This window comes from Electrona antarctica (genome assembly GCF_951216825.1).
Source record: "Electrona antarctica genome assembly, chromosome: 24".
Classification (NCBI taxonomy): Eukaryota; Metazoa; Chordata; class Actinopteri; order Myctophiformes; family Myctophidae; genus Electrona; species Electrona antarctica.
Window position 1 is genome coordinate 20824953 of NC_136803.1, and position 13160 is coordinate 20838112.

Genomic DNA, 13160 nt, shown 5'->3' on the forward strand with positions numbered 1-13160 from the left:
CTGAAGAACCGGTGTGGGCTCGAGTAGCTCCCTACTCCATGATGATGTATTGACCCATTTGACGTCCCTCCGACTTCCTATTGGTTGACCCATGTGACATCACAGACCAGCAGGAAAAACAGGCCTGGGAATAAGGTTGTACGATAACAAAAGTGCCACAATAACTTGAAAATACTGTTCTCTGAAGAAACAATGTGGGCTCAAGTAGCTCGCTACTCGATGTTTTGACCCACATTATGTCACAAGGGGGGGAATAATTGCAAAAAAAGATCCCATTAATATCAATGGGAAAATTCACAGAGGGTGGCGGATAATAAGCTATGCATTAACAGTCAGGAGCAGCGAGGACTTTCACTATAGGAGAGAGCACAATACACAGAGATTCATGTCCATCAGCAGCACTGTTGAAATGCCTCAAATCCCATCTTTGAAGTGCCCTTAAATGTTGGAATAGTCGTCTCCACACACAATACCTCTCCTTCTCCACTAGTCTTATCTATTCTATTACATGCACAAACTCAGGAGTCAGGAGAAGTGAACATTCAGAATTGTCCGGCATAACATGTCCTCTACGTCGCTGTATCACGGTGAAAGCTGTGGTAAGTCGTCGTCGTCACAACAACCCGCTCCGGCTTCAGACGCCTCTTTGTCCGTAATCATGCCACCCAGCTTCCTTCGCAGGGACTCCAGGGTCTCGGGGGGGACCGTGTCCGCGATGGACTCCATGTACTTCAGCACGTAGAGGTCGGCGTCCTCCAGGATGAAGCGGTTTCCGAAGACGTCGATGGTGGATCCGATGGCAAAGTCGTGCGGCGTGTAGTACACGGGGTACTCCACGGAGCTGCCATGCTTGGGGACGCGCGTCTTGCTCAGGAACATGCCGCCGACAATCCCGCGGATGGGCCGCTCGTAGATGTTGATCGTGTCGTTGGCCAGGAAGTAAGACAGGATGAAGAAGCGACCCTCGTCGTTGACATTCTTGGAGTCCAGCCTGGCGACGTAGCGCAGCTCCTTCTTGTCCATGTCCATCATCTTGACGTAGTCCTTTTTGGGGCGCTTCGGAAACAGAGGATTTAGGCAGTTCTCGTAAGTGTCCTCGAGTGAGCCAAAACCATTGTAGCGAGGCATCTCCCTCTCCACTTCACTCAACTTCTTCTGTGGCATCTCCTTGGGCCTTAGGGTAATGCTTGGGTGTTTCTTCTCATAGAAGCCCTTGGTGAAGTCGTCACATGTGTACAGTGTGAAGGTACGGCCCAGGATCTCCACCTTCTCCCCGACCTTGAAGTCTCTGGGAGAGAAATATTCAATCACTTCCCGTTTGGTGACTTCCAGCACACAGCTAGGGAAAGCTTTTTTAACTTCCTTGGGGAGCCTCTGCCTCTTCAGCAGGACAGGGAAGGCGTCTCGGCCGTTGTTTGGCTCCTGGACCTCCAGGATCTCCACGGTGTCGTCTGCGAGGTAATACTGAATGGTCACGGGCCTGGCCTCAGTCGGAACGTCACTGCAGTCCCACGTGGCAAAGAAACGCAATACCTTGCGGTCTAGCGTGAGGAACTGCTTCAATCGGTCAAAGTCTGGTGGTGTGACAAAGCAGCGGTCGGGTTGGAGACGATGTGTGATGTAAGGATCTATCGGAGTCGGCTCTGGGTCGTTCAAAGCAATGCCTTTGCTCTCCATGAAGTTCCGTGTGAATAGGTCACAGTGCGTGATGCGATATTTGACCCCGTACACCGTTATTTCACAGGCTATGTTCAGGTCGTTCCAGTGGTAGAAATCGCCCCACTCGTTCTTGGGCAGACGCTGGCGTTTGGTCAACTTGCCCTGACACAGTCCCGAGTTCTCCACCTGTGGCTCGATGATGTACATGGTGTCATCCTCCAGATAGTAGTAAATGACTACAGGCCGCACACGGTAGTTCTCCTGCTGCGAGTGCTTCACTTCCTCATAGATGTAGGCATAGAAACGCAGAATCTTCTTGTCCAAGGCCACATAATTCGGTTGCCATGGGGTGTTGGCTGAAAACAGCATATTGCTGGTTTCGGTATTTTTAGACATGGCTGCTTTTACGGTATCTCAGTTACAACCACGTTAATTAAGTTCTTAAAACATCAAAAAGACATGAGGTTAAAATGCAAAAGTATATAGGGACAAAGGACCTCGCTCTGTCTTTTATACTCTGGACTGAGGAACTTTGCTGACGTCATTGTGTCAAGCACATGCATGTGACGTCATCAACATACCCAGAAGTTATGTGTGAACTGGTTGCATTAAACAACATTCACTTTGCCGATTTGTTATTCACTTTATGCATGCACATACCCCCTATAGTGGGTATGTAGTCACTGTTGCTAAGAACTATAAGCATTTCCCAGTGATTCCCAACCGGCAGTGGTGTAAAGTAACTAAGTACATATACTCAAGTACATGCTTAATTAGTCATCTCATAGGCTACCATTTAAAATGTTTGTTTAAAGTCAACCGCTGGTTTGATATTTAGCAGGCAGTGATTCTCAACCTGGTATAGTCGCTCAGCCCCGCTTCTTAGGCTGAGCTCACACCTTTCATGCAATTCTCGTGCTCGTTGGATGCTTGTTGTGTTGTGTCATGGCCGCCCAATGTATTTCCAATGGAGGTCACATGGTTTGACACAACATTGTGTTGTGTGAGGGGGAGGGGCGCAGTCGAAACACCCCTCCCCCTCACACAACACAATGTTGTGTCAAACCATGTGACCTCCATTGGCAATGCATTGGGCGGCCATGACACAACACAACATGCATCCAACGAGCACAGAGCATTGCATTAACCGTGTGAGTGCACCCTTAGGCCTCACTCACACGGTCGCAACAGATTGCTGTATGCTTGTTGTATACAAAGGGTGCGACACAGCTTACCCCAATGCATTTCCAATGGGAGTCACATGGTTTAACACAACATTTGTGTTGTATGAGGGGGAGGGGCGCAGTCGAAACACAGCCGAAAGCCATACAACAGCTTGTAGTCCAAAATTTGGACTACAAACCATGTGACTTCCATTGGAAATGCATTGGGGCGGCCATGACACTCACAACATTCATACAACAAGCATGCATCAATGTTTTAAAGGTCTGAGTGAGGCCCTAGCCTATACTTCTGGCATAAAATGAGACAAATAAAACATGGCTGTGAGAGAACAATGCTATGCTGTTTAGTTGATTCACTTCAGATAGTCTTCTAGCCATTTGATGAATGGAGTTATGTGCTAGCTAGGACACGTAGACTGAACAGCTGCATACTTTCACTTTTAGTTGTGCCGGAGGATTATTTCTGGGAAATGGCCTGATCTACTGCAAGCATCTCTATACCACCCAACTCCAGAGGGGAGCAATTAGAAGTGCAGCAAACATTTTTATCCTACGTAGTTCACAATGAGTTAGCTATGTTAATATTACAGGATAACAGATAACTAACTGTACGTTGGATTGATATCACATTGTCAACACGCAGGAAGAAATAAAGTAGAAGAAAGCAAGCTCACTTTGGAAGAAATTAAGTGTCTTGGGGCTTTATGTGCTTCACAACAGAAAGATGTTCAGAGAGAGAGAGAGAGAGAGAGAGAGAGAGAGAGAGAGAGAGAGAGAGAGAGAGAGAGAGAGAGAGAGAGAGAGAGAGAGAGAGAGAGAGAGAGAGAGAGAGAGAGAGAGAGAGAGAGAGAGAGAGAGAGAGAGAGAGAGAGAGAGAGAGAGAGAGAGAGAGAGAGTAGAGAGGAGATCCAGGCTTTTCATGAAGTGCAATTTCAAGTTGTCAGTTGCCACGGCCATGTGCTTTATATATTCTATTTGTATAAACACAGTGTCTTCTGGTGTTGTTAATTAGTCAACAACCAATCTGGGAACCCAACAGCAAAAATAAAAGGAAAAAACAGCACCCTCTTTCCCTTTGAATTGAGCTCTTTAATTGTCTTCACAGATTAGTCTACGACAGACCCGCTGCAAGCTGCAACTGACCACGTTACCACTGACTGAGTGACAACATATGGGCTCTTTTGATCTCTGATAGGCAGAGGAACTTGGTCATCACAACACAAAAAACTGCATTCACGCACTGCAGTATACATGAATAGCCTATGCAATCTATAGAGGGTATGCACGTGACATCATCATCAAACCCGGACGTTATGCAGGAACGCCTACTGAGTGGCAAAAAACTACTTTCAGGCCTTGACAACCCATGCATCCAAACAGAAAAGTCCTATCTGATTGCATTAAACAACGTTAAACAATGTTAAACTCACTTTGCATGTTGCTTTGCCACTCGATTTGCCACTCTATGTGCCATTCACTTTAAGCATGCGCATACCCTCTATTAATGATGATCAACCATTATATTGTGGAGTGTGCCAAGATTTTTTCTTGAATACGCTTGATATCTTAGACAGTCAAAACTTTGTTCACTTTCAAACACCACACAATATAATATTCCATCTCCTATTTCACATTATGTGGAAGCCCTAAAGGTGAAAAGCAGACGGCAAAGAAAACAAGATATCACATGCTGAGAAATGCAAAACAATTAGAGGGACAGACATCACGAAGGCATCTTGAGGGCATGCTTAATCTGAGATTTTGTGAGCTTTCAAGGTTCAAGGTTCAAGGTACTTAAAAAACGGAGTGCCCTTCAACCCCACAAGGCCACTGGCCATGACAATATTCCCTTCAAATTTCTCAGAGACTCGGACATCTCTATAGCTCCAATCATCACCCACATAATAAACCTCTCCATCAAACAGGGACAGGTCCCCCAAGATTTCAAACTGGCCAAAGTAACCCCCCTGCACAAGAAAGGGAGCAAATTAGACCCCGGCAACTACCGCCATATTTCTATTCTTAGCTCCATCTCGAAAGTGATGGAAAAAATAGTCTATGAACAGGTTGAAAAGTATCTTGCCACGAAAAAATTAATGTATGAATTCCAATCTGGCTTCAGAACATCCCACTCCACTGACACATGCCTCCTCTATTTGAGCGACCACATCAAACACGAGGTGGATGCTGGCAAATACTGCAGAATGGTCATGCTGGACCTCCAAAAGGCATTTGACACCGGCGTGAACCACTCCATACTGGTTAACAAGCTAAAAGCAATTGGTTTTGAACTTTTGATAGCACATCAGTGAGCTGGATGCAATCCTACCTGGAGGGGAGAGAACAGATGGTGGAGGTGAACGGTGAGCTGTGGCGTTCCACAAGGAAGCATACTAGGACCTTTACTGTTCCTAATATTTGTAAACAACATGACAGCTTGTGACTGCAATTTGTTCCTGTTCGCAGATGACTCAGCACTGCTGGTCTCGGACAGGAACAAACTGCAGGTTGAAAAGGCCCTCAACTCTGATCTTGGTAGAATCTGCACCTGGCTCGCTGATAACAAACTATCTTTACACCTGGGAAAAACTGAATCCATTCTATTTGGATCAAATAGTAATCTCAGCAAGGCAGATGGCTTCTTGGTTAGAGTGGGTGACAATATTATCACACAAAAAGATGAAATTACCTACCTAGGTGTAACGTGTGATCTGCGTTGTGTTGTGGAATAATGAAGTTCCGGACGACTTCTCTCTTTGTTGACACTGCAGTTTAATCTGGTAAATACACAGACGTATCTGGTCAGTTTCTGTCTGTGTAACACACCCAATCCTCAGCACGTCATGGGCATGTCTCATGTTAGACTGACCAAATCAATAAACATACCGCACAGTTTTCAATGAAATAACAACACAATGTACCTGGTAAATACACAGACGTATCTGGTCAGTTTCTGTCTGTGTAACACACCCAATCCTCAGCACGTCTATAACAGAATTAACAGTGTGACCAAGAGCATGTTTTTAGAACAACTAGTATTCATCACAGTATCACAGTAAACATACAGACTCTTGTTGAAAATATAGTGTGCTAAGGAACACATCTTACCATGGGCATGTCTCATGTTAGACTGACACCACTCTAAACGTGGACACCAGTGTTATTCAATGAGGCGCCGCCCACTAACCAATAAGAAACGTCATTACTGATGGAGCAAGTGGAACCCACTAAACTCTGTTACACTGGTTCCATCCTGAAGGCAAATCTTTCCGGTGATAAAATGGCCACCAACGTAATCAAAAAGGTCAACCAAAGAACAAGATTCCTATACAGGATCTCCTCACTGGTCAACAAAAACACCTTGAAGACCCTAACAGGAGCCCTCGTACAAGGTTTCTTCGACTACGCTTGCACCTCCTAGTACCACAGCACCTCTAAGGCCCTTAAAACAAGGCTCCAGACTTCCCAAAACAAACTGGTCAGGCTACTACTTGGCCTCACTCCCCGAACCCACCTCACCCCTGCCCACTTTGACAGGCTGGAATGGCTTAGGGTTGACGACAGAGTACAGCACCTTGCAATGGGTCTGGTCCACAAGATTCGCTACACCACCAAGATACCCATGTACCTGTCTAAATACTTCCTTAATGTCAACGAAGTCCACTCCCACAACACCAGAGGGAGTTCAACAAACCATGTGCAACCCAGATTCGGTACAAACAAGGGATTAAATTCATTTCGCTCCTATGCCACCAAAATGTGGAACGCCCTACCAACAGTCATTAAGACATGCGAATCCCTTGACTCCTTCAAAACTGCTCTCAAAGGACACCTACGGACGGCTGCAATTCGAAACTGGCCCCCGTAAAATCTGAATCCCCCACCCACCCCTGTTTCCCCTCACTGTATATATTTCTTTTCCCTTTTTACCTCCTATGATGATTTCTTTTTGACTATATAGTTGTGTATATTCGTACGTCTCTAAATGTTTTGATGAATTGAAAATGGTGGGCCCTATTAAGTGTAATGCTTTATGGTGTCGTCCACTCACTGTTAACAGTTTTTGTATTGAGTTGTACTTGAAATGTACTGTAATTCTGCAAACTTAATAAATCAATCAATCAAGGTTCAAGGTTTCTTTATTTTGTCTCCCAAGGGAGAAATTTGTCTTGGACCCCAAGGACCCGCCCTGCAGCATACAGATACAGATACAATACAATACAATACAAGACAAGACAAGACAAGACAAGACAATACACAATACAAGACAACAAAGGCACACAGTGACCTGTACAACATTAAAAAACCACACACCAACATACCTAGTGCAAAAGAGGAAGAACATCACCTCATAACCTTCGACCCCTACCCTGTGTGCCCTCTGCAAGGACTCTGTTAAGGAGTGTGATTGACAGAGGGACAAAGGAATGCTTGTACATTATATTTGCACGCATGGACCTCGTACCTCCTACCTGATGGCATTAGCCGATACTCAGGGTATAGTACATGGGAGGGGTCAGACACAATTTTCTTAACCTGTCCAATGGTGGCCTGCTCAAAGATGACATACCCATGATCTTCCCTGCCATTTTGGCTAATCTAAGGATCTCAGATTTGTATTTTACAGTTAGGTTTCCAAACCAACTGGTGATACCATACCTTAGAATTGACTCTATACTAGTGTGGTGTATTATGAATCATAACATATTCATAATTACATGGTTAGTCATAATTGTACAACTTTAACTCTGTATTTATCCCTGATCTCACTCCAGTGTCTCACCAAAGTGACTGACTAGAACTAAAGGTCTAAAGGCTATCTGTAGGTAGGGTCAGCGACCCCAGGCCTTGGCTTACAGCAGCTGTAAAAATACCTAGGCTATTGGTTTATCACTCAGGAAGACCACCTTTTGACTTCCTTTCACACACACACACACACACACACACACACACACACACAAAGGTGACACCCACTGCATGTTATATTTGTATAAAGAGATGGGACACAGTTAGAAAAAGGGGTTGGTTTTGAGTTGGAGTGGGAGAACGGAGAGGACAGGCTTGGCCTGGCCTGAATGTGCTATGGAAAGATGACTTGATGCTTGTAACCTGATGTAACTATGGGAGATGCCTCTTGATTGAATAAAGAAGGACTTTGCCTGGGAATCGAGACTCATTTCATGCCATATTAGGGAAATAAGGTTAGAATCCACGGACCCCTGTGAAGGAAAGATTCCACACTCTATAGAGCTCTATAGAAGATCAGCATTATGTTTCTACTTACACCAAAAAGTCTGAGCCTACGGAGAAAATGAAGGCGCTGGTGTACTTTTGCACACATACTTGTCACATGGGAGTGCCAGCTTATATCACAATCCATGTGCACTCCTAGCTATTTATAAGAGGTGACCTGTTTGATGTCATGACCGTGTATGGTGATCGTGGTGTGGTCACCTATAGACCTGAGATCCACTACAATCTCCTCAGTTTTCCTTACATTAACTTGTAAGTGATGTTCAACACACCAGGTTACAAACCTGTCCACTCCAGTTGTACTGGTGTTACCTTCACTTGTGAGTAAACTAAGGATAACAGTGTCATCAGAGAACTTGACTCCACACTGATTGGGCTGTGAGCTGACAGTCATTTGTGTATAGGGTAAATAAAAGGGAGGAACTAACTGTCCCCTGGGGGGCCCCTGTACTGCTTACTGCCCTATCAGAGAGCGCCAAATTAAATCTCACCTGTTGTGGCCGGTTAGATAGAAAGGAACTGGATTCACCTTCATCTCAGATAACTTACGAAGAAGAATGTCTGGATGGATTGTATTAAAGGCTGAGCTAAAATCAACAAAGAGAAGTCTTGCATATGTTTTAGCTCCCTCTATAAGTGCTTCAATACACGGTGTGTTAATGTGGAAATCGCATCACTAGTTCCCCGATTCCGTGCATATGCTCCTTTCGGAGCTCCTCAGTTAGGATTCTCTCCAGGGATTTGACCACATTGGAGGTTAATGCTACTGGCCGATAGTCATTATTCTCTTGTGGACAGGGCTTCTTTGGGACTGGAACTATAATAGATTTTTTTCCAGATTTCTGGCACAGTATAGGTGTCCAAGGATAGCTGAAATAGACGCTGCCATGCAGGAGTTAATTCCTCCGCACATGGGTTAGGGTTAGAAAAAAGCACACATTCCATCCGGACCTGTTGCCTTGTTGGTCTGCATAGATTTAAACACCTTAGTTACAGAACATGGGTCTATTGTTAACCCGACATCATTATATGGTAGAGCATTTAATACATCCCAGCATTCTCTGACAGTATCAGTCTCAAACCGCATGAAGAACTCATTCAGCTCATTTGCCCTTGCGCTCTCATTTTCCTAATAGTAGTCCCAATGTTAGAGTTAGCTAGTTGCTGCTCTGCACGCTCTTTATGCTGCGTGTAGGTATTTATTTATTTATTGGGTGAGAGGAATGTTTGCCAAAGGATGTTTGCCAAGCTATTCCATCTACTGTGTGTACCAAATATGTGCATGCTTGTCTGACATAATTGCAGCACTGCATGCAGCTGTGGCTGCAGGGCTTGTGTTGTTTATTTAGCGTGTTCAGTTTAGATGAGGCCGTGGATGCACAGTATGAAACAGCTGGAGTCAGATCAGTATAGCTTATACTGTATACTAGTATACATACTACAAACTAACAACCTTCTATTCATCTTTTTCTGGGGGGATAAACAATTACCTCAAGAACAGATATACAATTAGTGTAATATCACTTATGCTGATATCTACAATCACGTTGGCTTTGTAGGGCAGTTTGGATAACATTAATAATAATAATATCTGGGATTTATATAGCGCTTTTCATGGCGACGCTTTACATGTGTGAGGGCCAGGGGGGGGAACATAAGCAAAGGACAACTTTATTAGAAAAAATCACACCCGTGTGAAATGAGTTGTGCAACTCCGTGTGGGGGTCCCCGGAAGTTCCAGACCCACAGGAACGTGGCCAGTGGGGCAGCCCGGTTCCGGCGAGCCGCCCCGCATCCGAAATGGTTGAGAAATGACAGAGTTAGCGTGTGGGGGTCCCTCTATACCAGGGGTAACCAACCAGGGGTTCGGGAGCTACCAGTAGCTCGCACGAGCCATTCAAGTAGATCCCGGAGTGAGCGGGTGTCAGACTGACAGGCAGCCAGCCATCACTACCAATACACAGAATGTGGATTTTGAATAGCTCACAGTGATGGCTCCAGACATGTGTATCGAGTCATCAACTGCAGAGTTTGTTTGTTCTCTTGTTTGACCGCTATCCGTTGTGAACTTGTGATGCACAACTAAAAAGAGCTAAACAGCCTCTCACTCACTACTATACCTACACAGGCAAGCAGTCTGACTATGGAAAAATACATTTGTCTTAATATTTTGGCATTGATTATCAGTATTTATTCTTATTTAAACTATAGTGTTTGTGTGCATTGAGCCTGTCAAAAAGTGTTTTTTTAAACATAGCCTATTTTAGTGGTAGATTATGGCTTACAATTGGGAATAAAATAGGCTCTTGGGCTTGAAAAGGTTGGTTACCACTGCTCTATACTGTACTGTACTCCTGTACTGTCACTGTACTGTAACACCCCAAATCATCATATATACTGTGTGTGTGTGTGTGTGTGTGTGTGTGTGTGTGTGTGTGTGTGTGTGTGTGTGTGTGTGTGTGTGTGTGTGTGTGTGTGTGTGTGTGTGTGTGTGTGTGTGTGTGTGTGTGTGTGTGTGTGTGTGTGTGTGTGTGTGTGTTGGGCTGCGCAACAGTGACAAACCAACCAAAAGCTATTTTCGTGCTCGGACACAGCAAGCCAGCCAGGGACGGACCCAGGGACACACGTAGCTGTCTATAGGAGTGGTTGCACCACTCAAAAACAAATAAAATAAGAATTAAAACCAATAAAACAGTACATAACAAGCTTGGAAATGCTATTCTAAACATGTGGGTTTTCAGTGCAGGGAAGGAGGGAGTATCCCTGATGTGTTTGGGGAGTGCATTCCAGAGGGCAGGGGTAACATTGATAATGACATTGTAGTGCATGTGCTTGCTTGACTTGCTGTTTTAACGGAAGACCGTTTTCAAATCAGATCCTAGCTTGAGCAAGCTCATGTCCAGACACGTAGCTCTTTGCTACACAACGCCACACAACACAAACCCATAAATCACCATTGTCTTGCATGTGTGTGCTTGTGTTAACTTTTATGCACAATCAGGTACTTGCAACTCCTTGCAACCATTATCCCAAAATGGCACCGGTCTGACACTGGTCAGTCCAGACCGCTGCAATTTCTTGCAACTGCTTGCAAGTTGCGACTAATTGCATTGGTGTGGACTGGGCTTTACAAACGTATAGGCATGGCATGTGTGGCATGTATAGCTGTTTTTGAGTGTTGCAACCACTCCTATAGACAGCTATGTGTGTGGCTACTCCCTGGGTCTTTCCCTGGCTGTGTCCGAGCACAGTGCTCTCTATGGAGCAGGGTGCCTTGATGCAAGTCCAGGGGTGCAGCAGCATACTTTGATAATGTTCAGAATGTATCACTGTCACTTCAGTTTAATCATTTATATCTCACTGGTTCCCAAAGTGGGGTCCGGGGAAAATTATAGTTTGGAACCAAATGGACCCTTATGGGTCTGTAACTCTGAGAGTGGACTCTAACGGACCATTTTGTTCCATTTGTACACTTTCAGAGTTAAATTAACATTGATTTTACAATATAAATCTGTCTGGATAAAAATGTAATTAAATGGGCGTCCGTAGCCTAATTCAGGTCAAACCGGGGGCCCTATAGCCGTAAAAATCTTTTCTTATGGGGGTCCTTGACATAATAATTTCAAATGGGGGGTCCGCAGGTTAATTAGTATCATTTTGGGGGTGTTTCATGATAACTACTTTTTATGGGGGTGTTTCATGATAACTACTTTTTATGTGTGATGTATTGCCATGCTTTTGTTCTTGCTTAAAGGAGCATTCAGTGATTTGGGTGATTTGGAAAAATACCCGGTCCACCCGGTAACAAGATGTGCACATGCACACGCTATACAGTGGGGGAAGTACAACAGACCAACAACATGTGCACCAAGGCCCGCCCCACTCGATCATGATTGGAGGAAGGCCCCTCTCATCCTGATTGGATGAAGGCTTTGCCACCCAAAGCCCAAACCGAAACTAGGGTTTTTTGACCCCAGGGGCTCACTGGGGATAGGGAGGAACTCCTTATATGGTCAGCACACTTTATAGTAGGGAGGATTATCCAAAAAGTAAGAAACAAATGTCCAATCCCTGGGTCGGCGGTTCGAATCCCAGCTCCTCCTGTCCACATGTCGAAGTGTCCTTGGGCAAGACACTGAACCCTACATTGCCTCCAATGAGTCGGTTGGTGTAAGCTTGCCACCATTGGTGTCTGAATGTGGGAAGTGAGGACGCTGGTGTCGACTGTTCGCCGCTTCACCTCCCAATGTATGAATGAATGAACCATTGTAAAGCGCTTTGAGCACTTGGAAAAGCGCTATAAAATTAATTTGCATTGCAATTTACCCTTTGTCAAGTCCCACCCGTGGTTGTGCGCCTCTTCGCATCCATTGGTTTCCGTTTCCTCTCTCTCCATCCACTACCATTGAAATAACATGTTTTTAGGGGAAAGTATTTACATATTTACATGACATAAATGTAAGGTGCTGTAAAGTAGAGGTTGTTGTTCCGGGAAGAGGCTGGCTTTGCTTTGGTCTTCATCAAGAAGATGTCCATCTATGTCCTGTCCTGTCCCCACTGGGATTCTTGCTGTTCCACCTCCGTACCAATTGCCATACCAATTGCCAGCTTGCCAGCTGTGCAAGCTGTAACGTGTGTGCAAGTATGTAGGCCACCATTTCCCAAACAGTGGGTCGGGAGTCGGGACTCACACTCACCCTCCCTTTTTACCTCCTTTATGATGATAGAAGTGTCTATTTGTACGTCTCTAAATGTACCAATTGCCAGCTCACCCACCCAATTGCCAACTCACCCTCCCTTTTTACCTCCTTTATGATGATAGAAGTGTCTATTTGTACGTCTCTAAATGTACCAATTGCCAGCTTGCCAGCTGTGCAAGCTGTAACGTGTGTGCAAGTATGTAGGCCACCATTTCCCAAACAGTGGGTCGGGAGTCGGGACTCACACTCACCCGCGGAACAGTTTTTATGGATCGCTAGAGATGTGTATAGATATATCAGATTTTTTCTTTTTTGTTTTTTTTAGAAGGAGTAGTGAAAACAGTAGACCTGAAAGCTGGTAACA

The 13160-nt window shown here is 44.9% G+C and overlaps 1 protein-coding gene across 1 annotated transcript; it reads right to left on the reverse strand.

Annotated features, from left to right (window-relative positions):
• Positions 1–582: 582 nt before the first annotated feature.
• Positions 583–2055, reverse strand: LOC306917570 (EF-hand domain-containing protein 1-like; the record flags this gene model as incomplete). The annotated part of the gene is made up of 1 exon (XM_079495866.1): positions 583–2055. One exon carries the CDS (start codon positions 2053–2055, stop codon positions 583–585), a length of 1473 nt encoding a protein of 490 aa, XP_079351992.1.
• Between the last annotated feature and the right edge of the window lie 11105 nt (positions 2056–13160).